The sequence below is a fragment of the Tauraco erythrolophus genome, chromosome 7, assembly GCF_009769465.1.
Source record: "Tauraco erythrolophus isolate bTauEry1 chromosome 7, bTauEry1.pri, whole genome shotgun sequence".
Taxonomy (NCBI): Eukaryota; Metazoa; Chordata; class Aves; order Musophagiformes; family Musophagidae; genus Tauraco; species Tauraco erythrolophus.
In genome coordinates this window covers 54,885,509-54,913,344 of record NC_141471.1, presented here as the reverse complement: position 1 = coordinate 54,913,344, position 27,836 = coordinate 54,885,509, and the positions used below count along the sequence as shown (strand labels likewise).

The 27,836-nt window shown below is 37.2% G+C and overlaps 1 protein-coding gene across 1 annotated transcript in view; it reads left to right on the top strand.

Annotated features, from left to right (window-relative positions):
• The window catches only part of CNTNAP2 (contactin associated protein 2), a 1,148,354-nt gene that overhangs the window by 488,960 nt on the left and 631,558 nt on the right, over positions 1 to 27,836 (top strand). The window contains exon 4 of the mRNA XM_086615189.1: positions 15,122 to 15,269. Within this exon, the coding sequence (XP_086471315.1) occupies positions 15,122 to 15,269 (148 nt within the window). The remainder of the gene's footprint in view (positions 1 to 15,121; positions 15,270 to 27,836) is intronic.

Here is a 27,836-nt window from a genome sequence, read left to right as displayed (position 1 = left end):
CACTCCATACCTCCAGGTTAACACTTTAAAATGATCCTTTTTGTGCTAGATTTTTGAATCATAGGTGGAATGCAAAGTGTTTTGAGACACACTATTTCACTCAATTATCAAGTGTAAACATGATGATTAATTTGTAAACCCAGAAAAAATGGGCCCCGGCATAAGTGTAATCTGATAAGATTTTGGTATTTTTGTTGCCAAGCATTAGTTATCTGCCATCGCTGAACCCAAAGGCAGAAATACTAACCAGTGTAACTGAAGAAGTGCATATGAATCTGTATATAAATCTTCTACTCTATATGTCTGTATGGCCTAGAGTTCCAGATGTACAAGTAACTGGTACCAAAACACTTGGGTAGACCTTAATCTAAACTTCTCTGAACTAAGTTTATAGTGCTAGAAGATACATAGGTAGCCCGAGGGCAGGATCAATCTCATACGCAGATGGATGTGCTATAGGTACCTGGAGTGCTATTCCATTTCTATTTTTGGGTACCCAGCTCCAGTTGAGAGACCTCAGGCATGCCTCCCAGCCAACAGCTGCTGGATCATCTTGGATCTCCTGCACATCGTGTCACATCTCCTCAGTTGATGGGGATGTTTTGTTTTTTCTGGCATGTCTATCACTAGGTACTTCAATTTAGCACCTGAATTAATTTCTTGAAGTTGAACCTTTTTACTCCAACTCAGAAAAGCATCTCATTTCAAGATGGCACTTTTTAGCTATTTTACCTAATTCTACTTAAGTGTGCGCGTGACGTTATGTGACTAAGATGTGCTTCAGGTAGTGCTCTGTGTCTTGTTCTGTGTTTAAGATCAAACCTGTAATGGTCGATGTAGGGGGAGCCCCCCCCCCCCCCCTGCATTTAGCAGCTTTAGCATTGCACACTGCAGCATCCCACCTTCAGGGAGCGACTTCTGCTGCCCCCTGTTACTCAGACCAGAGCTGTGAGGGAGGGATATACCGCCCTTCCTGCGCTGCAGACCCAGGCATGATGGATTAGCCTGGTCACTGTAGATGGGAGTACAAGTAGGACTGACTGTCCAGCTGCAGCCCAGTGGGAGATTTTAGCTCTTCAGTGAGATGGTGTCTGCTCCTCTTTCTCAACACTTAGCACTATTTGCCTTTCCAGTGTGGCACAGAACACAAATCACACCAGGACTATGGCAAGCTATCGGGAGAAAGAGGCTATTGGGGCACTTGCCTGTCTTCTACCCTCTCTCTTTTACAGTAGCAGTGGGTTTTCTGTGTGCTGTTGTGATGGTGAGCAAAAGTAAGGTTTCCTCAAATGCTGTGATTCCAGTAAGAACATCGGTACTTGAGATGTACAATGTAAAGCTGTTATAAAGCCCAGCATAGTAATCTGCTCCTCAAGATAGCTTGCAAAAAATAAATTCAATAGTGTCTATAAACATGTTCTTTAATTTTTCACTCTGCATCTCTTAGGAATGGGGAATGTTGATCGTTTTGCATACATCAATGTAAGTGCAATTCAACTTAATACTGACATATAGTCTAATTGGCTTTAAAATGGAATTTTGTTTTTTGAGTGCTAATTTTCAGGTAATGACTTTCTAATTGATTTTCTTTTTATGAAGGACCATTGATTCATTCCCTTCAAAGAAACTCAGTTGGCTTCCCAAGAGAATTTATGAAAAGCTGCTGAAAACAAGGGTCTATCACTGCTGCTTTCATTCTGTCTTGCTTTAGTCTCCATTTTTTCTAAAGCATATGCTTTTTATTGTTCCCTAAGAAAGCTTAGACTAATAAACAAGGCTAAACAATTGCATTGTGTGTATATATGAGAATGGAATAAGCTCTTTGAAAAAAAAATTATTCAAAGATGAGTTGAACTTTTGTGACATTCTTCCTAAAACCTAGATATTCACCATGGTCTCTGATACATTAATTTGACAGCTATTTAACATTTGTACCAGGATTATTCTAAGCAATCGGTTTGGATTGCACAGAGATTATCTTAACTGATGGTATTTTACAAAAAAGAGAAATGACAATTTTTAAATAGAAGTATGAGCTATGGTGTTATCATATTGCTTGTATCATTGAGTTAAGTCACAGCTGAGTTTATATGAAGCACAGTGGAGACTGCTGGAAAGTTTTCTGTTACAGTACGATATAGCAATCCCAGCTAGATAATAGTGCATAATGTGAGCAATAATTGGAAACCTTTCAGTGATCCTGTTTAAGAAGGGATTGAACCTTGATGTTTATGGCTGACACAGCAAGAGAAGGAATACCCATGCTGTTATTTTAGTCTGATTTTACACATCCATCAGTGAGGGAAAGAAAAAACATAACCAAAACAAAACTAGTGTCTTTAAAAGAAAGCTCGTATGGATTTTGCAAGCCAGATCACATTGTCATTTTGCAAGCTCTTCCAGGCAAATTACTGGTTTTGCTTAATTATTTGATTATTTTGATGTCGTGGAAGTATAGTCAGTGTTTTCTCATCCTAGTTTGCCAGTTCCTTGCAAAGGAGAAGTTGCCCTTGATAGCTGACCATTCTTTTATACAGAACAAAAGATGCAATAAGATCCAGTGACTGGAAGAAAAAACCAGACAAATCTCAAGTAGAAATAAAGCGTATTTTTAACATTGAATATGAGTAACAATTGCAACAGCTTCCCTAGAGGTGTGATAGATTTGATTTTCTATCATTTTCAGTTTTGAAATCAAGATTGAATAACCTTATGAATGTTGCACAACAGCCCAGATTGAGAACACATTACTTGAACTATTGCATGGGAGCTGGTACTCTGTGTCTGCTGAGCTCTAGACTAGATTATCGTAGTGCTCCCTTCTGGCCACAAATGGCAATGAGTCTCTGTCCCTTCATGTATTTCTTTTTTTTTTTTTTTTTTTAATGGGCAGGGATGTAGGATCAGTGCATGAGTTGTTTTTTGTTTTAAAGGATGAGTGCATAAATAATAGCTAATTAATTCTCAGCAAACACTTCTGAGAGTATTATCTCTGTTCTACAGACAGAATGAGTTTCAGAGACATTGGGCTGTTAGTCTAGTTCACACAGTAGGTAAGCAACAAAGTACAACTGCCAACAGTCATTCCTGGCTTCAGTGCTTGTACTATTACAAGTATTTACAGAGCTTTATCAAATGGCTTTAAAGACGTTTCCTGCAGGTGCCTCCTGCAATACTATAGAGAAAGAGTAACATTATAATAGCCTCTTCCTTTTGAAGAGCTTCAAATTTCTTCTGAGCACTTGCAAGCCTATTTTCAAAATACTATCAAGCGGTGAGTAAATTGGTGTAGAAGGCAGGGGAAGTGCAAGTCAGGGAGATCCTGGTTCCTATCTCATATTAGTTGTATAGAAAGCGGGGGGTATACCAGACTAATAAATAGCAGCAAGATCACAATGTCTTCACTACGAAAGGTCTGGAAAATGGCAATGTCTGTGTGATGTAGCTTTGGAAAAAACAATACGCAAGAAGATTCACTGTCTATCTACCGACCTTTTCCTGAGCATCTTTGGCCTTTGCATTGGAACAAAACTGCTCTCCACCTTTTCAATGCTGCTGCAAATTCCTACGACGAGTGAGTAAATCATGTAGGAAAAATATTTGGCCTCAGTAATAAAGATTTTTGTATGTCAGAATTTCTTCCCTCTTTTTCTACACAAATAGTAAAACACATGTGGCTACTCATGGCATAGGTGTTGCTGTATTGACCTCCAACTCTTCCTTTTGTTCAGTGGCCATAGAAGCCCTCAGAGACTGTGATGAAGTCATGCTAAACTCAAAATGTCCCTGCCTCCTTGGTCAAAATGTCCTTGCCTTCCTCCCGTCCTGGCTGCCAAATATAAATAAACCAGAAATACCTGAATCAGATAAAATTGCCCATGCTGCATGAGGAAAAAAAACGACTTATACACAACCAGTGATCAATTGACATTAAACGTTCAATCCCCTAAGATTTATAACACACCTTAAAATTAAATTTAGAAAGTTTCTGTTACAAGCAAATTAGGCCATTAAATCACTTTACTATTCATTTTATGAGTTGTAAGGAAAAGTAGTGGACAAGTGACGAAAATTTAAAAATCCTTCCCTCTTCCATTTATTGTTTTCAAATCGGATTCACCTTTGCTGGTTATTAAACAAGGTTTTTGATATATGGAAGCCCTCCTATTTCAGATGCCAACTGCTATTTGAGGGCGTTTGACCTAAAAGATGGCTATAGAGTCACTTTCAGAATAGTGCTTGATGTAAACCTGAACGAAACAACATTATAGGGAGATTACAGAGTTGTATTATGCCTGTCAAAGGGAAAAATAGAAATCCTGAAAAAATACAGTTGGGAAAGAGGTACTGGAATGAAATCAGATTATTTACTTTAGAAAAAAAATATCCCCTTCAGTAGTAACTTATGTTAAGATGTTCAGTGTTTTAATAAATTCCTAGGGTTTCCAATTTGACATTACTTCTTACTCTAAACTTCTGGTATGGATATTAATTACTTTCTGCATGAAGGCTTAGTTGCCATTTCACATTGTCAGAGTGGATTTAAGCAGAGACACAAGTATTCTGCAGTTCTTCCAAAATCTTTCTGTTGTTTTCATCTTAGCAGAAAAAAAAAAAAAAAAAAAAAAAAAAAGAGAATAAGAAGTTAACTGAAAGAAATCCCTGAAGGAAGAGGTTACTTGTACCAGTTCACATATTCCTTTGCACATTCCTTCATAAAATATTCTTGTGGCTTTTTGGTATCATTTCAAAAGGCCAAGTGGTTAAAACTATCCTTATTTCCCTAGAAAGGCAAGCAGCTTTTAGATGCGAGTAGAAGGACAGACGGGCATATTTGAAGAGTGTCACATACTGTAATTCTGCCTTGGGGGATTTCTTAGTAATATTGCTTTGATCAGTTTGAAAGGGTTATTCTAAAGAGTCCTACTCCTGGTATTCTTCCTGATACAGGAATTTCATGTTTGCTTGCAATTTTTCTTATGATTCTTTGTGTTTGGAACCCTTTTAGACTTGTACTGGTTTTTAGAAAGGATCCACATTGATGTTCCCCATGTTTATATATGGTTTAAATTTGGTCCTAGGCCACAGAGCAAAAGATTCTAAACCTGTGATCCTGCATCAAGAAGAGCTTGATTTAAGGTAGAGATTTTCAGAGTATGGGGTCTGCCTAGTGCAGACAGGAGGAAAGAAAAGGAAAATGGCTAGAGGTATCCTCTATCCTAGTTATCGTTGGTAACTTTATCAGCTGTTGGAATTGTTGATTTTAGTGCATGCAAGATGTCTTAGATTTTTATTTTCTGCCCTCTCAACATGTTCAGAAAGTACTACATCTGCAGTCAGAAACTGAGACATGTATTGGTGTTAGATGGCAATATTAGTAATTTTTTTTTCTCTAGACATTGTCTACTTAATCTTAACTTAATACTATACAATTTTTTTGTTCCTTTCATAAACATGACAACTTAGAAGCACACAAAACCAAAAAAAAAGATGCAAAACCATGTTAATTACATACTTTTCAATTTTCTGTAATTTTTAATGTCTTTTGAAAGTTTTAATATGTTTTCAGGACAGATGAAGATAAATTTAAAGGTAGTTTAATATTTTGTTGTTACTCAGTACTTCCCGTTATCACAAAGTCCATTTGAGTTGTGGGGAAATACAAATGCTATTTGAAATTTACTGTAATCCCAGCATTAGATAGATATAGTATACTGGAAAAGCCCTTAATTATTTAATTTTTGTCTTCAAAGTTTGTATATTGTTATCTCAATATACAATATTAACTTAAAGCTTGAAGCAGTTAATACACAATAACTGGACTTTATTCCTCATCCTTTTCTTCAGCTTGATTTACAATTGTATTCCTCTAACAAACTATTTCAGTTATGATTCATGTTTTGTTCAGGGTTGTTTCTTGCTAGGCAGAATGGCAATGATCTGAAAAGTAGTCTTTGGACATTTCTGTGATTTCACATAGAAATGAAAGCCACTCATAACTGAGATCTGTTTATCTTAAAAATCTTAATTTTCCTCATCACTTGAAATGGAAGACTATAGAAGGAACAATTTTGATTTATAGTTACAAGTTGATGTCACAAATGAAGGTTTTCTATCATGAGCAGAGAATGTTGTTTATATTAATATATAACCATTTAAGAGCTCAAAACTATTTCTTGAAATAGTTACTATGTGCCTACTGAATATAGAAGTTTAAATAGTATTTAAAATAGGTTTTGCCAGTATACTTTTTTCCTGCAGGGAGTTTCAGAATCTTATAATGCAATGCACTAAGTGTAGGGCGTGTGGAATGACATCGCTGAATTTCACTCACTATAACGCTATAGCCTCAACTTCTTGGGTTGCAAAGTTTCCTAAGTAACCTAATAGTGTAGTAGGGTTGGGTAAAAGAGATGCAAGAAGCTTTGAGACCAGACTGGTGTCAAAGGTATCAATACTGTTCTGAACATTGCTTAAAAGATATTTAAAAAACATCAAAGTGCGTGGAAACTGCCAGCTACATCAGTACTAGAAAGGAAAAGAGACCAAGGACCACATTTGGCTCTTCTGTGCTCGCCCTTCTCAAGGTCAGAGCTCCTGTTACTGTTGAGCTCTGCAGCCCAGCAGCCAGTGGTCAGACAGCTGTTGCTGTTATTGTTTCAGTAATGATTTCAATTGTGTTTAGTTAGTTTAGAAACACATTCTTTGTGTCTCTCATTCTACAGATGATGTAGCAAAAGTAGGTTTTGTCTATTAATGAATAAAACCTCACAACTCCCTGGGAGAAAACCAGTTTTTATTTTTTCTCTATATCCATTTTACTTTTTCTTTTTTCATTCTTTTTCTTTAAACATAAATCAGTCACTAGGCAACTTTTGGAACTAAGTTGTTGATTACATTGTCCATTTTGTAGAATAAATTTATCTTACACCCAGGAAAATTTAGATTTTACTGTGTAGCCAGTGAAGAATGTCAAGCTTATAATTTAGTTCTTATCTCCCATTTTACTTCACTGACCACAAAAGGCTCAGATTTCTAATTTAGGTGCCCATGTGAATACTTGACTAAGCGTTTCATAAGTATTACTTTATTTTTACACCTCCATAAAACAAATGAGTTTTTACTCCCTATTATATATGTGAAACTGAGACAGTGAAAGATTAAGTCAAAACTACCCAATCATTTTGTGTTCCCAGGAAACTATACTAAGTGCCACTGAAAAGTTTTTTGCAACTTACTTGTCTAGCATCACAGGGGAGCCGTCACAAAGAGAATCCAGCTCCTGTGCTATAGGGCACACTCTATGTGTTACCTTCAGGAAAGATGATCCTTTCCCATCTGGCAGTCCACGGGCTTGACACTACACTACGCATGTTCCAGATTCTCATGCAAATAAAGCAACTATCTTAAAGATATCAGTCTTACTTATTATGAAACCCCAAGTTATCCCTGGAGTGGGTTTACCCTGTGACCTGAAACGTCTAAGATTTAAAATCTGCTTAGTTTATTTAAGACTAGGAGCAATGTGTTAAGAAATTTTTATTAAAGATGCAATCAGTTAATCTTCTCAGCAAAGATATTACATTATTCAATGACTGAAGGTTGTGTTTTCACAAATTAAATCTAGGTTTAAATAATGGACCTTAAATCTTGGGAACTGTCGTGATCTAGCCCAGCCAGCAGCTAAGCCACCACAAGGCCGCTCGCTCACTCCTTTACCTCAATGAGGTGCAGAGGAGAAAAATGTAACAGAAGCCCTGAAGGTCAAGATAAGAAAAGGGAGGGATCACCCACAACCACAACCCAGGGCAAAACGGACTCAGCTTGGGAACAAAACAATTTAATTCGTTAGCAGTTCATTCAGAGAGCATAAACAGAATCCATCCAGTTAATATAAATCATGATCTGGAAAAATGCTGGAATGGAGTTTTTTGCTTTTGGTTTGTTTCTTTGTGTATGGAGATTTTGTTTGTTGTTGTTTTTTAAAGAAAAACTACAGACATCAATACAAGTTAAAACTCGGTGACAGATTTGAATATGAAACTCATATTTGCAATTTTTATTTCAAGTATCTGAAATCATATCCAAAATATCCTATATTGCTTTATGATTCCTCCATTCTCTGTCTTCAAGTTTTAAAAACTTTTTATAGAAATCAGTGTACAAAGCTGAGACCTGTAGGAGTCATGTGTGAACAGAAGATGGAATTATCACTGAAAAATTTGTTGAGGCTTTTATTTAAATGGTAAAAAACTAAACGTTCCTGTAAATGAGATGAAGTTCTTTTTAAGTATAGCAATGGTTAAACAGGTTATAAAATGTCGGTTTATTATGTTATAAAAATCAATAGTTATGTTGCTGAATCATTTGGTTTTGCTGGGAGATGCGAAAGGGTAAAAGGCAAGAAATACAGCTTCCAGCATTATTCTTTGGCTGTAGCAATAATTACATGATGTTATACATCTAATTACAATGTTGTTAGAATATGTTTTTAGCATACAAAGAAAGAATTTGGAACTGAAAGTAAAGCCCCTGGGAATCAGTGGAGAATTTAAGGAAGTAATGTGACCAAAATTATGTTTCTGTTTAAAAACAGCATAGAAAGGATGTCTATTCAGTTATATTAGAAACCTGTTACTAGATGGTAATAAGACGCGTATTTCTTCTTATTGACCACTTTATAAATGCATAAGATATTCAGATTTCTTTTTCTCATCAAAGTTTGATTGAAATTGGCCCAGTAGAGCTCCAAAGTTGAGAGATGACTCACAGACAGAAGGAAGCATAGATGCACGTACACATGTTCAGTACAAGACTGCATAAAGTGTTCTGCTGTTAATAAACCGGTTCTAAGACGTAAAGCAAATATGTATTTCTTCTTGGAAATTAAGATAGAACAATGACATAGATGCAGCAATCATTGCTTGCATATTGGTTTTAAAGAGTCTTGAAGTGATACAGTGAGAACAGAAGTGTATGAGACACTTTTGTTGACTTAATCTTCTGGTTTCATTCTGTCTTCATTGGAGATCACATTGGAAATCACTCCAGTCCTTATATGTTAGTTTAAGACCTGATGTAAAGTGGGTACTTGACCAAGTTCCTTAGTTTGAATATGTGAGTAGCTTTTTAGAAATTGGTGGTGCTGTACTGATAACATAAGTAACTTGCTTAACTGAGATGTGTGGCAGAGGGAAGGATGTGGATAACTCTACTGAAACTAGGAGTTCACCCTTATCACTGATAGTGGAATCAAGTTCATATGAGCACAGAATATCATCAGCAGCATTATAACATTTTCTTTATCCACATGTTGTTAATCTTGAGTTCTTAGGAGCTCTGATCATTTTATAACCGTGAGTCTCAGGTATGCGATTCACTGCCTGTTGAAGGTACCATTTGGGGGTTTCATCATTTGGGATAAGGCAAATACTCGCTATAGCTTTTAATTACTTTCAGGTACTGGTTTTTTGTTTAGATGCACTTCTGTGTGAGGTGATTCTGAAGGACGCTATAGAAATGTTGTTTGGCTGTAAATACATTTGGTTTGGTTTGGTTTTAAGAAAAGAGTAGAGTGTACAAGCTGTGGTGTTTGTGATTGTGCTGTTCAATAGAGAGCACGAAGAACTTGTTCTTTAAGCAAAAGATTACCACTTTTTATTATGTATTCTTGATTCACACAGCACTAGGACATGAAAGTACAGGAACATGTCAAAACTGAGCTAAAATTGACCAAACCTGAATTTGTTGCCTTCTGACTGATTCAATTTTTTTCTGTTTGTTTGCTATTTTTCTTTCCTTCTGCAACCAGTGTTCTTACCAGCTGTTGTTTTTCACTCTTTCCCTGCCCAGCTTTCTCCCTGAAGTTAATATCATTACATTTTCCTTTACCCAGTCCTTTTGTTCTTGCTCTTTCAGTTTACTTCATACATTTGGGCTGGATTTTCATAGATGTACAGTAGAGAAATGTTTCAGCAACAACATGGTACTTAGAGGTTGACTCAATTTTCTGATGAAGTTAAGGCATTTATTTTTTAAAAAAAATGTTCATGTGATAAAATATGAACACTTTTCTTAAACATCCTAGTTTCTCTGAAATCTACTACGGATTTTAGTCAGCTTGTGCAGAACCTATATGTGAGGTTAATTTTTCCAGGGCCCCTGGGTTTGGATTGCCCTGCCATGCTGAACACCTTTCCACAGCACTGCTGGCCAAGAGCTCTCAGCACCCTGCCTGCCCTGCCTCCTCCCTTCATGGCGCAGAGTCTTGAGAACTCAAGTGAAGAACAAAGTATTCAAAATTTTGTTTGCTGTGTAGGCAGAGAGCTTGTAATCCTTCTAGATTTTAGAAAAATGTTTGTTTGGGAATTTTTGATTTTTCCCTAAAATAAAAATTCTAAGATTTAGCCAGCTCCATGCTTAATTAACCTTGGAGTCCTCAAAGAAAATGCAATTATGTTTCCCATAGGCATCCTCTGTCTTTCTGTGGGTGTTTCCATATTTTATAATACCACACTTTTATTAATATGACTTTTACATGCAAATCCTGTTTCTGATTAGGAGAGCCATTTATAGAGCTATAGTACCATGGGACATAGACTCTATAGTGTTTTCACTATTGCTGTATCAAAATAAAGCTGGAAGCATAGATTTTTTTCATAAATTCAGATCCATAAATTATTCCTTCCTTTGCTTATAATGCCAATGGCAAAATATAACTGTCAAGAAGTATAATAGTAAGTATATAATTAAAGTAATGAAAAAATTAGTAGTAATTAAAGAAAGTTATGAAAAAAAATTAGTTCTTTTTCCTCTTTTAATTGGAAAAGAAATGTCCTCCTACTATTCCATGTATTGGCTTATTTTTACATGACCCTAGAAAGAGCATACATTGAAGTAATTTTAATACTTGTCTTTGAATAAATCATTAATTTAGATAGAGAATTCTTCACCTGAATTAAGTCCGGTGAAGAATTAATGTTCTCTGGTGTATGTGTGGTGAGTTTTTTTGGTTTAAGTGCAGGTTTTTTTCTCGGGTTCACTAAGAGTCGAAAGATTGTAAATATATTTTTGTTCATTTCATTGAGTATTTAAGCAACATTCATTCTTTTCCTTTTTGGTCAAAGTATGAAAACTTTCACTTTTGTTCACTTAATGTTTCTTTCAATCTTGAGCCTCCTTACTTCAGAGATATTTTTTTTTTAACGGTGAAAATTTCTTTTTAATCCTGTTTTGTAAAAGGTGATAAAAGCATTTTCACAAAATGAGATTTTGCAATGTACTTGCTGTGTCCATAAAGTTGACTGCTGAATGGTATTGCAAAACTATCCTTTTACAGGAAACTAACCCCATTTTTGTCAACTTTACCTAAATATTATTAAGCTATATGTTACTTTACTTCTACAATACTACTATAAATTTATAATTTAGCTTTAACATTTACAATTATTTTTTATAATATCATTGTTCTGTAAATACAGGAAACAAAGTTGAGTCTGAATCTTAACTTATCCCTAACTTTTCTTGCCAATTACATTCATTTCTCTCAGGCACTTTGTTTATGCAAAGAAAATTATACTGAATGTCCCCATTGTGTCTCTATGTACTACAGTAGTGTAGCTGACGGATATTCATAAAGCCAAAGTGAATTTCAAAGATTGTACAACTTTTTTTTTTATGGCTGTTTCTGCTGAAGAAAGCTTCTGTGCCAAAAGGGTAACTTAAAAATTTTTATTTTATAAAACTTAATTAGTTTGTCCATTAAAATATATTATCTGTCCTATATATCTGCCCTTGTAATTTTTGAAAAATACTTGGAGCTGAACAAGTTTTACTCTTAAAGAAGACGGTTGCAAAAGTCTTAGGGAGCATTTTTGAAAACTCCATTCAGCATGTTTTCTTACCTTTCTTCATTCTTATTACTTTGCTGTCCTGTGAAACACTGTCTTTGAGAAACGTGGTGCTTACTTACAATACTCCTGATCTTTTCGTTACAATAGGAGCTGAAACATAAAGTTGTTTACAGAAGTTGGTATTCAATGCAAGAGAAATGACTTGTAGAGCAAAGGATTTTGAAGTTGGACTGGCGAGACAGTGCTACCTTTTTTACAGACAAGTGAGCCAGTTTGGTCATTTTTCCAGTTTGGATTACAGAAAAACCATGTTACTCATGAAAAGTACACATCTGATTATAATAGTTAAATGAGTTCATGAGATCAGTAATCTAAAAAACTTATTTATTACATACAGGTATTTCCACTTTTTTCTGAAACGTGTTTTTTTAAGGGCGTTTCTTATTGTACATTTCTACATATTTTTTTTTAGGCAGAGATTCACTCCCTGTTTTAAAAAAAACTCCTGTTAGAGACATGGATCTAAATTATACTTCTAAATCTTATTAAAGCGTTTGTTAACCTTAGCAAACATGTGGCTTTGAAAATTGTATAAACTCAGTTTTTAATGAGAACCTACCTTTCTGTGTCCACGTGCAATTCTTGTCCAGTAACGGAGATTTTACAACAATAATACATAATTCACAAGCTTCTGTAAATTGATTTTTCTGGCTTGCAATGATGGATTTTGACCTGATGTTTGCTTTATTCACAGAGCATGTATTACTGTACCACATTTATCTAAATGAAAGCTGTATTTAAAAGATACTGTTCTGCTAGAGACTAAATGGAATGCATCTTAATGATTGGGGAAACTAATGACAGACTGACCTATTCTCTATTCCAGTGTTTATGCATTCAGTGTTACTGGATCGTATACTGATAGAAACCTTTAAAATATCAAACACCTTCTGGCTTCATCCCTAAGTCTTTCTGACAAGGGACTGGTAAAGCACAAGTCAGGGCACAAAGTTTGGAGAGCTACAGAAAATCATTCTGATTTTGAGAATCAGTTTTCAACAATCATAGGATCATTGAATGGTTAGAGTTGGAAGGGACCTCATCTCAACTAGTTCCAAACCCCCTGCTATGGGCAGGGAAACCCTCCACTACACCAGGTTGCCCAAAGCCTCATCCAGCCTGGCCTTGAACACTTCCAGGGATGGGGCATCTACAACTTTTCTGGGCAACCTGTTCCACTGCCTCACCGCCGTCTGAGTGAAAAATTTCTTCCTTATATTCAATCTAAACCTGCCCTCTTTCAGTTTAAAGCCATTGCCCCTTGTCCTATCACTACACGCCCTTGTAAAAAGTCCCTCTCCAGCTTTCCTGTAGGCCCCCTTTAGGTACTGGAAGGCTGCTGTGAGATCACCCCGGAGCCTTCTCTTCATTTACTCAAATTATACAGAAAATATCATGCCCTCCTATATTCAGCTGTCTTTGTCCCTAATACTTCTAACAAATTAGACAAACAAGTAAACAATCCCCCAAACAACCAGCAAAACCCTACGTTAATAAAGTTTTGATAAGATTATGCCAAGCATCACAAAATTAAGGTATGCCCAAACAGAAATTCCTCTTGAAATACGGAGCATTACCTTGCATGCTCACTAAAATAGATATTTTTAAGGACCAAATTCCTTATTACCTCCAAGAAGTTCTGTGATTCCTCGAACAGGACTAAGAGAATAGGCAGGTGTACAATAGGCTTTTTTTGTCTTCATTCAGTGTGTGTTTTCCTTTGTTGTTTATTGTCTTCTCTTCAGCTCAGAAGACGGAACTGTCGATTTCCTTATTAAGACTTACTATTTGAATATGTAAGTGCTTCATAGATATTAATTATCTTACAAGCTCAGCTATGAAGTGAGGAGTGTCATCTTCGTCATTTAGCACATTAATAGCTGAAGTACAGAAAAATTAAGGTGAATGTAACCATTTATATATGTCCTAATTTTTGGAGTCCACCAAGGAAGGGATCTTGTGGATCTTCCTTACGTTAACTATCAGCTAGATCTACTGTGCACTGTACAAAATAATTATTCATCTAAGATATTATTTTGGAATAGCTGATATCTGGGTATGCACTTAGGTATTGCTATATTTTTATGCAAAGGGCAGACTTAAATTTTGTCTTTTTAAATTTTTTGATGACTGTATTTTGTAGTAATGCTGCTTACAACACGGCAGTTTGGTGTTTTTTTTTTTCCCCCACTATGGGCATTTATTATAGGACTTTATATGAATTTATTCAGATGGCAACTATGTAGTTACTGCTACTGAATATTTTTTTCTCTGTAACACAGTATCTTTTTCTATTAGGATGCAGAAAAATTTCTTATTTTCATAAGATCTCTAGTAATGGGTAACATTTTCTCTGTTCATTTATGACTACATTATTCAAGATACTTAATTATATTGAAAATTACCTATGAAGAGGTGTGAAAGTTCCTCTGAAAATGTTGAGAATAACTGAATAATAGTCCTTAACATTGGCCATCACTGAATGAACGGATTGTCCATAAACTGACAAGACAAAAAAAAAAAAAAAAAAGTTGTCTGTTGTGTTAACTAATAGATATTGTTTACTTTTAAGCTTGATGCTTTGAAATATTTTATCAATAGGTACAACGCTACAAACCAAGTTTTAATTTATTTCTTTTCAAAACCACCTTGAGAGCTCTTATGTTCTTTCCTGCTTCCAAAGTTTTGTTGACCAAAAGTAGGCTGTGCTGTGAGTGGCAGCTATGGTTAGGAAGGAAAACAGGAACTCACTTCCCAGTGGGTAATACAGGAAAAGTAAAGGGAGATTTTTAAATTCTTAGAAGTTTAAGAAATTGAAGGAGTCCCTTTCTATTGTAGGAAGCAAGTTATTTCAGTGTTCATATTTACAGGAAAATGACTTGTTGCTTGTAATCTTATGTTAGTAATTGAGTAATTAGTGATGCAAAATGGATTACTTTCTGGCCAACCAGCAACTGTTTCATGATTTCATCATATCTGCTGTGGATGAAGCGGTCTCAATGCTACTGTTTCGATATTCTTGTGAAACTTTTTAAATCAACTGTTCATTTGGCCACTATCAGAGAAACGTTTAAACCAAGCTTCAGTGTAGCCTAGATGCTCAGAGGACTTCACTGCCTGATGTTTTCCTTCAGAATAGAATATGTGTAGCATATGGTATATATATATATAAAATACAATAATTTTCTTTTTCTTCTTCTTTCCCTTAGGCATTTCCTGGAAATACAAACTCTGATAGTGTGGTCCGGCATGATTTACAACATCCAGTTATTGCTCGCTATGTACGGATAGTTCCTCTGGACTGGAACGGAGAGGGCCAAATTGGATTAAGAATTGAAGTCTATGGCTGCTCCTATTGTAAGTTTTTCCATGACCATCTTTCCCCCCCCCCACCCCCGCTTCTCTTTTCTTCTTCTCTCGCCGCCCGCCCCCCAAAATAAAAACTGCCTTTGAATCTCAGATTAAATCTGAATCTCAAGTGCTTTTAGATAGATTGAGATGTTCCAGGATTGCTGGTTATATTGCCCAGGGCTTCATGAAATATTTATTGTAACCTTAACTCTGAGTTGCTAGTCTGTTCTTCTCTGGAAGGTGCAACACTGGAATTCGCGGTAGTGCTTTGAAGTTGCTTCTTTTGATCTTCATGGTTTCTTTTGCAGAAGACTTGAACTGTTATATAAACTCGAACGGGCTAGTTGAGGGAAAGAATATATTCAGACAAATGTCATGTTGGGTCTTGAGGGAAACAACTGGAAAACAAGACATAATTCATTGCTTGGTCTACAAATAAAATTAAAGCCAATAAATAAGAATTCTATTAGAGTAGCTTAAATTGTCTAAATTTGTGAGATTTTCCAGAGATTTTTCCTTTAGTCTTCTAATATGACTTTAGAAATTCTTTGGAAAAATGGATAAGCAGTGATGCAAATGCTTCTGAAATTAAAAGCAAAATTGATTATGTTTTAAGAAAAGTAAGGGTAGTTTCTAAATGCCCTTCCTTGAATTTAATCCATCCAGCATTTAAAGAAGGTCTATAGACCTTCAGAAAATTAAGTGTTTGATGTTCTATTTCTGAGTACGTGTTTTTTTATGTGGTATCCTGGCTTTGTTAGTATTTTAACTGGAAAGAGCTTTTTGAGATTTGCCTTTGAATAATCGAGTGTTAGAATAAAGTAAGGAGCATACATCTGGAAATCTCATCCATGAATCACTGGGTGACTTAAGACACATGGGAGCCCTTTGATATCCTAACTAGCAAAAAAAGAAAAACACTTTGTGATTTCAGTTGTTGTTTTGATTTGGGTAGATAATCAAAAGACTATATACTTTCATTTAGCACCAATAAGAGCCATGAATAATAGAGTTTTGGTATTATTTTTCCTATTTCCATGCAATTAATTGAAGATCTATTTTTAAAATTTATATTAAACCACAGAAAATTTCCCAGCAGCTGCAGTGACTTAGTTGAGAAATTAAATCAAACTGTCTGTAGTGTTGGTGCTGCTGTGCTGAGAGCAGAAATGGGTGCTAGATAAATTTGTAAAAAGACAACAGCATATCTGTTATTTGAGGAACTGCGGGTTATTCGAAAGATTCTTACTCAAAGAGAAATGCAGCTTCTGAAGTTTTAGGTAACACTGTGATTATTCAGTACATGGCTTTTCATAAACAAGTGTTTACTGTCATACTGTTAAAATGTTTTATGTACTGTTTTAAGTACACCAAACACTACAACGTGACTAATTTTACAGTATGATAAATACTTACTTTAAGTGTAACTCTTCACTTGTACATCAAATGCAAATTCCAGTGTTTGATAGAAGAAACCAACATCTAGTGTACTGTGAAATATGGCTCTCTTTAACAGAAAAAATGTAGCAGAATTGAACAATAAACCCCATGATCTTTACTGCAATATTTACAGGTAAAAGTATTTTTTTTTTTATGAAATGGATAGACAATATACTTTAGGTACATGACAGGATGCTTTTAGAGGCCTAAAGTAAATGTGTGAAAAAATAAAACAGCTTGTTGATGAAATGATTTCAGTTACTTGATGAAAAGTTGCTTGCTTGACAGACTTTTGGAGGAGAATAAAAAGCATCTGTCAAGGAAACAACATATGGAACTATGAAAATCCTGATAAAATGTGTGTTCACAGAAGAACCGAGATGATCAAACCTAACTTTGTAATTTTACTGAGAGAATGTTGCTAGTTAGTTTGTGTTAGAAGTGATTTCAATAATTGCTGTGGGATTTTTTTTCTTTATATAACATTAATAATAATATTTTACATTTTTGTGTGTATTGGGACTTTTCTTTCAAAACCTCTCCTAAAATGCAGTGTGGTTTTTACACACAGAAATTGGTCCATCTCCAAAATGCTGTCAGTAGCTAGCAGCAGAACTGTTGAGAAGGAAAACTAAAAGTTCACTTTTTAAAGAGAGAAGATGGCAGCCCTTTGGTATAACTACTGGAACAAGGGAGTAATGTGTACAGATTCCCAAGTTGTCTTCAAATACATCATTTGGAGCCAGGTGTATAATGCTACATTGTTCCATGTAGACATGTCCTTTGGCAGAGGCAAAGTTTTTAGCCTTATGATTAGAAGTGCATATATTTGCATATAAATATAAGCACTGACATTAACCAGTGTGATTTGCAGATTAATCCTGCTGTCGTTGAAGGAACTGGCCATTTAAATATTAGTAATTTTCAAAGCCCGATTAAAAGACAGGCTTCTAGTCAAATCTGCCTCAGATTTTGGAAACATTACCTAAATAAAAAGGCTGCCCAATATATCACAATCATGATTTTTCTTTATAGATTCATATTGAGTATAGTCTCTTATTTAGGTATTTTAGAGAGCACGTTTCCAGACATAAAAATCTGGTGTTTTCTAACAGTGGTTTAATTTGGAAGCCATACTACAATTACTCTTTATTGCACATTAGTGCATTCTGGTAATTAGTCTCAGAGTATTGACAATAATGCTTCCTCATGTTGAACTGCTTATTCAAAAGTCAGGTCATTATTTGCTGTATTTTCTGGTTCCTATTTTGTTTGGCTATGCATATAAGATAGACATTTAAATTTTTTGTACCAGAGGTGAAATCCATATTCTTCTTTGCCCAGCAAATTAAAGTAAAAAAGAGATGTAATTTCCAGAGAGAGATTAGAGCTAACGTCTGTTCCCTAGAATCATAGAATTGGTTAGATTGGAAAAGACCTTTAGGATCATCAAGTCCAAACTGTTAACATAGCACTGCCAACTCTTTTGGTGAAGAATTTTTTCCTAAGATCCAGTCTAAACCTCCCCTGTCACAAGTTGAGACCATTTCTTCTTGTCCTATTGCTTATTACTTGGGACAAGAGACCAACACCCACTTCGTTACAGCCTCCTTTCAGGTAGTTACAGAGAGTGATAAGGTCTCCCCTCAAGTCTTCTTTTTCTCCAGGCTAAACAACTGTAGTTCCCTCAACTGCTCCTCATAAAACTTGTGCTCTGGACCCTTCAACAGCTTTGTTGTTGTTGTTTGGACATGCTCCAGCACCTCAATGGCTTTCTTGTAGTGAGGGGCCCAAAACTGAACACAGGATTTGAGGTGCGACCTCACCAGTGCCATACAGGGGGACAACCACTTCCTTAGTCCTGCTGCCACACTATTTCTGTTACAAACCAGGATGCTATTGGCCTTCTTGACCACCTGGGTATGCTGCTGCCTCATATTTATCTGCCTGTTGACCAATATCTCCAGGTCATTTTTTGTCGGGCAGCTTTCAAGCCACTCTTCCCCAAGCCTGTAGTGTTGCGTGGAGTTGTTGTGACCCAAGTGCAGGACCTAGAACTTAGCTTTTTTGAACCTCATACAACTGGCCTCGGCCCATCAATGCAGCCTGTCCAGATCCCTCTGTAGAGCCTTCCTACCCTCAAGCAGATCAACACTCCCACCCAACTTGGTGTCGTCTGCAAACTTCCTTAGGGTGCACTCGATCCTCTCATCCAGATCATTGATAAAGGTATTAAACAGAACTGGCCCCAGTGCTGAGCCCTGGGCAATGCCACTTGTGCCTGACAGTCAACTGGATTTAGCTCCATTCACCACAACTCTTTGGGCCCAGCCATCCAGCCAGATTTTTACCCAGTGAAGAGTACACCTGTTCAAGCCATGAGCATCGAGTTTCTCCAGCAGAGTGCTGTGGGAAACGGTGTCAAAGTCTTTACTAAAGTCCAAGTAGATGACATCCACAGCCTTTTCCTCATCCACTAAGCGAGTGGATGTATAACCTTGTTGTAGAAGGAGATCAGATCAGTCAAGCAGGACTTGCCTTTCATAAACCCATGCTGACTGGGCCTCATAATCTGATTGTCCTGTATATGCCAGGTGATGGCACTCAAGATGATCTACTCCATAACCTTCCCCGGCACCAAGGTCAGACTGACAGGCCTGTAGTTACCCATATCCTCCTTCCAGCCCATCTTGTAGATGAACATCACATTTGCTAACCTCCAGTCAACTGGGAACTCCCTGGTTAGCCAGGACTGCTGACAAATGATGGAAAGTGGCTTGGTGAGCACTTCTGCCAGCACCCTTGGGTGGATCTCATCTAGTCCCATAAACTTGTGAGGCTGTATCAGGTTGCAAAGCATTTCTGCCTGGATTATGGGGGATTCATTCTGCTCCCTATTCCTGTCTTCTAGCTCAGAGGGCTGAGTATCCTGAAAGCAACTGATCTTACTAGTAAAGACTGAGGCAAAGAAGGCATTACGTACCTCAGCCTTTTCCTTAACTGTTGGCACTATGTTTCCCCCCACATCCAATAAAGGATGGAGATTCTCCTTAGCCCTCCTTCTGTTGCTAATGTATCTATAGAAACATTTTTTACTGTCTTTTATGGCAGTAGCCACATTAAGTTCCAGTTGGGCTTTGACCCTTCCAGTTTTATCCCTACATAACCTCACAACATCCTTGTAGTCCTCCTGAGTTGCCTGCCCCTTCTTCCAAAGGTCATAAACGCTCCTTATTTTCTTGAGTTCCAGACAAAGATCTCTCTTCAGCCAGACTAGTCTTCACCCTCTCTGGTTCATCTTTTGGCACATGGGGACAACCTGCTCCTGCGCATTTAAGATTTCCGTTCTGAATAATGTCCAGCCTTCCTGGACTCCTTTGCCCTTCAGGACTGCCTCCCAAGGGGCTCTGTCAACCAGGTGCCTAAACAGACTGAAGTCTGCCCTCTGGAAGTTCAAGGTAGCAGTTCTGCTGATCCCCTCCTTACTTCTTCAAGAATCAAAAACTCTCTCATTTCATGATAGCTATGCCCAAGACGGCCTCCAGCCATCATATCACTCACAAGTTCCTTCTCTGTTCACAAACAGCAGGTCCAGCAAGGCGCATTCCCTAGTTGGCTCACTCACCAGCTGTGTCAGGAACTTATCTTCCACGCACTCCAGGAACCTCCTAGACTGTTTCCTCTTTGCTGTATTTTATTTCCAGCAGACATCTGGCAAGTTGAAGTCCCCCGTGAGAACAAGGGCTAGCAATTGTGAAATTTCTCCCAACTGCTTATTTCAACTGCCTGTTCATCCTGGTTGGATAGTCTGTAACACCATGGTATCTGCCTTGTTGTCCTTCCCCCTGATTCTTACCCATAAACACTCAACCCTATCATCACCATCATTAAGCTCTAGACAATCAAAACACTCTGTAACACGAGGGGCTACCCCACCGCCTCTCCTTCTTTTCCTATCCCTTAATGTAGAGTTTAAAGCCATCCATTGCAGGACTCCAGCTGTACGAGTCATCCCATCGTGTTTCCGTGATGATAACTATATCACAATTTTCCTGCTGCACAATGGCTTTTGGCTCTTCCAGTTTGTTGCCCATGCTGTGTGCTTTGGTGCAGATGCACTTCAGTTGGACTATTGATCCCGCCACCTTTTTTTGGGAGAGAAATCCGTATTCCTATGTGACCGTTCTCGGGCATTTCCATGGTTTATAACACATCAATAACCCTTGTGTCTTTGCTGCTACATGGATCTCCATCCGCTACGTCCACTGAGACAGCAGACCAAAGAACCTTGCTAAGACACCCTCGCTCAAACATTGGCGTGCCACCCCCAGGCTTATCTCTAGGGAGCCTGGCTTTATCGCTTTCGCTCTGGAGAAGTTCATAGCTTTACCAAATGTTCTTCTTTCAGTTTTGTTTTGTTTTGCTTTAAGTTTGAAATTTGGGCTGTCTTTGACACTGTACCTTTGTATTTTGTGTAGATGAGATCTGTGTGGTTGTCTCCTAACTGAAGAGATCATAGAAGTCAACAAAAAAAGAATTGGGGCCTCACTCTACAACAATCTCTACAACAATCTCTACAACAAGATTCAGACTGAATTTTGTGGTTTTATTTGTGAATAAACAGTGACATCAAATTTAGAAAGGATTTTCATTCTCCCTAGGGCAAAATTGACTATGTTCTATTAAAAAAAATAAATAGGGTAAATAACTTGCTTAATATCTATGTTAATGAAAGAGTTGCACGAGAGAAACAAGTTTGGAAAATAACAACAAATAGACTAGTAAGTAACATTAAAAAATTTTTTAGTCAATGGGACTTCTAGTTTTTATTTTAAAACTATCTTTTTCATACACTGCAAAAGGGGAAAAGGTCTTTATACTTGCAGTGACATCATTTATCAAAAGCAAGTCACAGAGCAATATAACCAAAGGCAAAATATCCACCAAATCAGTTAAGTCAAAACTGATGGCAGATTTTTATTCATGCTCTTTTGGAGACAGAGAGCAAAAGGATGTGACAGATATCTTCCATCATGTCCACATTTGTGAATTTTTGAGACAGGCAGCAAAGATATGGCATCTCGAGGCTATGACAACTACAATATAATACATTTTACTACTGATTCGTGAAGATCATAATAAGCTGCTGCAGGATCATTGCCATATGAATAGTTCCCTTAATCTCCATCCTGTGGCAGATGAATGCCTACAAAAATGGCAATAGCAATACTCTTGCGTAGTCTTTGGTGACGCTTTTCAAGATAACTGTATGAGACTTTCTGGGTGCCGAAATCCTGTGTGTGAGTGGAAAGCACTCATTGATGCCTTTGTTCACAGAGGTTTTTTTTATATGACTGTGTTGATTTTCTGCATATAAACCGTACATCTGATTCTTTTTGATGCAGTTGTACATCTGATGGTAAGAATTTTCAAATTCCAAATGATTCACTTGTGAAACGTAGGAAATACTTGAAAAAACATCACTTGAATACAGATAGTCATGCGAATACTTAGCATTCACAAGGCAAATCGGTGGCAGGAGCAATGTTAAAGCTCCATGAAAGGCTGCAAAAGGAGCTGTTTCCATTGGTTGACCAGCTCTGTTTGCTAGTACTTAGGAAGCAGTAGAACTGAACAAATGTCACCTGAGCTGTGTTTGCAGATCAGTTCATTTCAGTTGTTAGCTCTACTACTTGTATAGTGCTATGTCAAGTGTTACTGTTTCATTTTCCTAATGGGTGACTGATTTTTTTAGGGAGGGAGGAAAAAGAAGGAAAAATAGTAACTACAGTCCTTAGGGTTTTATGAAATAATGAATGTTTGTATGTAGAACGTTTACTCTTCAGATAGTAAAGTGAACAAAACCTTGGTCATGTAAATATGTTATAGGAATAAAAATAAGGTTTGGAGATGCTGTTAAGGGATGAGCCAAGTGAATGTTTGCAAGAACTGATTAGGAAGTATTGAAGTGCTAAAAACTATTGGCTGAACAGAGTTTCGGGTAATTGTTGGTGTAGTTAATCCTGTCTGCCTACAGTGACTTTGACTTAAGCCATTGTTTCCTTTGGCTGCTAATTCCACACTCAGCTATACTCATTGTTAGGAAATTTTCTGCGATACGTATTTGAAATCTCCTCTGCTTGGTTTCATGCTATTGGAGCTAACTATCCATTTCTCGCTCATTCTCTCACATGGCTGCCATACATGCTTAATAAGAGAGAGCTCCATCCTGTCCAGAATCATCTATTGCATCCAAATATCAAAGGTACTATTTATAGGTACATGAGAAAGCTGCTATTATTTCCTTTTGTCAAATCTGATCAAGTTCCACTTGGCCAGATTCAGTAGTATACCCTAGACATTTTGTTTCACTGGCATAACATTGGGGGGGGGGGCGGAAATGAGCCAAAGACCCTTGAAGTGCTGTGATTGCTGTTGGAACACCCTGTGCTGAATAAAATACAGCTCTATATGTATATAATTATAATGGATGCCTACATATTTCTGCTGTTACACTTTTGGTACCTATGTGAATATTGACCTAAATAGTGAAGGTACTAATGTAGTCCAGTAATCTGCACAAATGATTCCCTGCCTCTTCTTACGATACTTTATTATTTATAATAAGTGTGCCACTAAGTTGTCTGGTCAGAGTTTTCTGAACCATCTAAGTGGTGGAACTGCATAAAAATGTTAACTGGCAGAAAGTGAGAACCATTCTGGAGTGCATATTTTGTGAAATGATGTTGTTATACTTCTACCAATTTTATTAAATTGCTGTAACAGTGTTTTGAATATACAGGGATTTTAATGTGGGAGAAAAACCTACAGAAGTGAAACAACTGTTTAGCAGAGGTCCCTGTGAACTGGGTGGCAGTGGATGGAACAGTTAGGAGTTCTGCTAAACATACAACCTTTTTTCCCCTTTTCTCTTAAATTTCAGTATTTTTGTACTGGATAGGTCTATATCTATTTAGGTCTACGTGTTTGATTTTTAGCCATGGTCTTCACAGCTCAGCAGCCACAAACGTAATTTGATATTCTCTTTCTGACATTAAAGGTGCATGGCTGAATACCCACATCTGAAATAAGGCCAGGGAAATGAACTGGTGAACATCTTTGCAAACTTTTAAAGATGTGTTTGATTATGTACTCTATTTGTAAGCTTGCTTCTTTGTTAGCATACTTTCTAGGTTTTTGACATGTAGGAGGTTGGTTTTTTTTTTCTTTAAGGATCATGTAAATGAATACCTTTTGTCCTCTGTATAGTCTCAAGTCATGATAGACTTCAAGCAGTAGAGTTTTGCAATTTAAGACTAAAAATGTTGTCTTTTTTTGTAAGTATTCTTGATACAGATTGTTTTCCTCCATCTCCTCTCCAAAAAGAAATGGTTGCGATTGTTCCAACATACATGTTCATATGTTTTGGCATGAAAACACGTGAGAACAGGCTTCAGTCCATTTATTACTTTTGGTTGTTACCATTAGCAAATATGGGTGTATTTTGGTGATAGGTACTACTAAAAATTTAAAACATCTATTTCCTGCATTTAAAAAAAAAAAAATTAAAAAAACAAATTGTATTTAAGTAGTGTATTAAAAAACTTGCTTCTAGAATCAGAAGATTCAAGCTGAAACAGAAAAAAAAATTCCACATACCTTATTGTTTAATTTCAACTATTTTTTTCTCAATGAAATATTTCAGAAAGATTTGCCATAACATAAGTTTGTAGTAAAAAAATTCTTAAGAGCATATCTTAATGCTTTATTCTTTACCTTTTTGTTAACCTGATGCAATATGATTTTTTTTCCTTTCAATTTTTTGAAACTGGCAGCAAACTGAATAGTCCATTATTTTTTCATTTCTAGTTGTAATGAGGTTAGGACTAGGTATTCTCAAGCACCATGGCTTTGAGAACTGCAACAGCCATGTGTATTCTTTACAGGTTCATTTGTTAGTTGGCAATGAATGCATAATCAGTCACAGAAAAACAAGTATTTTGTATGAATACATGCCCCACCAGCCTGTCCAATTGTGTTCTCAAACAGTTTTCAATTACACTTGAACATTTTTTTGATCATTCAGCATTTCTTTTAGAAGGATCTATGTAGCTGATTCATTTGAAAAAGCTCTTTTATGACTTTTTTTTTCTGTGCATTAGAGAAAAACTTGTCCCTGCTAAATGAACAAAATGTATGGCCAAATATGATAAAATCTTGTAGATTTTGATTAAGGTTTATTAAAGTCAGGTCTGGCTCTTCTCCTGTGGAAAAGAGCACACTAGCATTTTCTCATCAGTTTTCCAGTAATTACCCATGTGTCCCGCAGAAAGGGTCTTCCATACAGTGGTCTGTAATCAGTTAATAGGAGCATGGAGATTTTAAAAGTGTCCTTAGGATCCACAAATATCTGAAAAAGTAGAAAACAGAAGTGAAGTTAGAGATGGTTTTTCATGAAGGTATCATTCAGGTAAACACAGTCAAAAGCTTCATTCTAACCACAATAGTTTCGCCTTTAATGTTTTTTGCTTGAATAAACACTCATGATGGTTTTGCCCGGCATTATTTTCTTGTGTTCCTGTAAGTGGTGATTGATCCATTTGCCCGTGATGACTTATTCACTAGAGAAATCAGGTGGATTTTTCCTTATGAAACAAAAACTTTGGCAGATTTCAAACTATAGATCTTGGTTCTGTGCCATTGATTTGGAGCCTGAAGGGCCTCACTGGTATTTGTTTTCCTGTATGTCTGGAATAAAACATATATTAAGAACGCAGTTACTTCCAGGCTCAGTTCAATTTATTTTGCTCTTTCCTAAAAGTTCAGGTGAAGATGATGCATTTTGTATTTTTATTTTAAGCAAAATGGCAAATGAAGTCTTGCTATGAGTAAACTCTTATTTCCTCATTGCCAAAAGTAATGTTAGTGTTCACTGATATGAAACTGCATATATTAAAGAGTTGACATTGCTGACAGGAAATAAAAAATTAACTCTTCATAATAATGCTGTTATAAGGCAAAAATGGGTCTTGGGAGTTATATGCAGTATATCCCTATGCAAAGTCTTGTTGTAGAGCTGGAGTCTCATCTTTATGAGAAAAGCTTTGGAGAATTAAGTCACTGTAATGCCAACTTTTCCTCAGATCCTCTAAAATGGGAAAAATGTTCAGGTTTTCCATCCCATGAGTGTGCCATTTAAAGAGAGTTCAGTTGGAAGGTACCTGCAACAACCACCTAGTCAAACTGCCTGACCACTTCAGGGCTGACCAAAAGTTGGTTATTAAGCATGACTATTAAGGTCATTATCCAAATGCTTCTTACACACTGACAGAAACGGGACATGGTGGTCTATTGGCACTGTCCATCCCAACCTATGGCTCTGGTTACATTTTGGCTTTCCTCCAGGCTGCAGCTCCCAAAATGATCCCCCCTTAAGACTGCTGAGTTTGTGTCCAGCCAGATCAAGTCCCTGGTCCTCCTTGCCCTGCTTGTTCAATTTCATGCCATTGATGGTTGCCCAGTGCTCTAATCTATCCAAATCCCTCTGCAAGACATCTCCCTCGAGAGAGTCAGCAGCATCTTCCAGTTTAGTATCATCAGCAAACTTGCTATCTGTGCATTCAACTCCTGCATTCAGATCACTGATGAAAAGATTCAGCAGAACTGGCTCTAGAAATGAGCCTCGAGGAACACCTCTGGTGATCGGTCGCCAGCCAAATGTAACAGCCAGATGTAGCCCTGTTCACTACAACTCTTTGACTCCTGCTGTTCAGCCAGTTCTTCACCTTTCACACCATCTACCTGCTTAGCCCACAGCTGGACAACTTGTCCAGAAGGATGCTGGGAGAAACAGTACTGAAAGCTTTACTAAAATCTGGAAAAAATACATCTACTGCCTTCCCTTCATCCACTAGGCAGGTGACCTTATCATAGAAGGATATCAAATTAGTTAGATAGGACTTTCCCTGGTGAACCCATGTTGGCTGTGCCTGATGATTGCATTGTTCTTTAAATGTCTTTCAATAGCAGTATGATCTTCTTCATAATTTTTCCAGGTCGTGAGGTTAGACTAAGAGATCCGTAGTTTACTCATGCCCTTCTTGTAAACTGGAAGAGGATTGGCTTGCTTCCAGCCAGTGGGGACCTCCTCAGAGTTCCAAGATGATGATCTAAGGTAGATGATCGAGAGGGGTCCTGCTATAACATCTGCTAACTCCTTCAGTACTCGGAGATTAATCCTATCAGCCCCCATAGATTTATGAACATTCAGTTGATACAACAGGTGCCTTAAAGTTTCAATGTCCAGAAATAGAAAGTCGCTGTTCCCACAGTTGTGGTCCTCCAACTCAGAGGACTGGGCAGCCCAAGATCTATCAGGCAAAACATAAGCATTGAATTCCTCTACTTTTTTTTTTAATCCGTATTTGTCAGATGACTATCAGTCCGATATTTTCCTCAGACGACTTCTTACTATTAACATACTTAGAAATGCCTTTCCTGTGGCCTGACACAACATTGTCTGGTTTCAACTCTGGTTTAGATTTGGCCTTTCATGTCTTCTCCCTGCATACGAAAAGCACAGCTCTGTAATCTGCCTGCACAGCCTGACCTCTCTTCCAGAGATCATACAGGTTTTTTTTCCTCCTGAGTTCCAAGAAGAGGTTCCCTGTTCAGTCAAGCTGGTCTCCTGCCCCGCTTGCTTGGCTTTCAACACAGTGGGATTGCCTGCACCTGTGCTTTTAAAAGGTAGATCTTAAACTGACCAGCACTTGTGGATCTCTGGTCTTTCAAAAGCAGTTTCCCAGAGGACACTGCTAGCTAGCTCCCTGAGTAGCTTAAAGTTTGCCCTCTTGAAATCCAGAGTAGCAACTCCACTGACCTTTTTTCTTATTGCACCAAAAACTCTAAACTCAGCCGTTTCATGATCACTGTGGCCAAGATAGCCACCTACTATCGCATCTCCCACGAGTCCTTCTCTATTCACAAATGCATCTAGGAGGACGTCTTTCCTAGTTGGCTCACCAAGTACTTGTGACAAGAAACAAACTTCAGGAATTTCCCAGACTTGCTTGTCTCAGCAAGATGGTATTCCTAGTTGATATATGAGAAGTTGAAACCTTCCATAAGGACAAG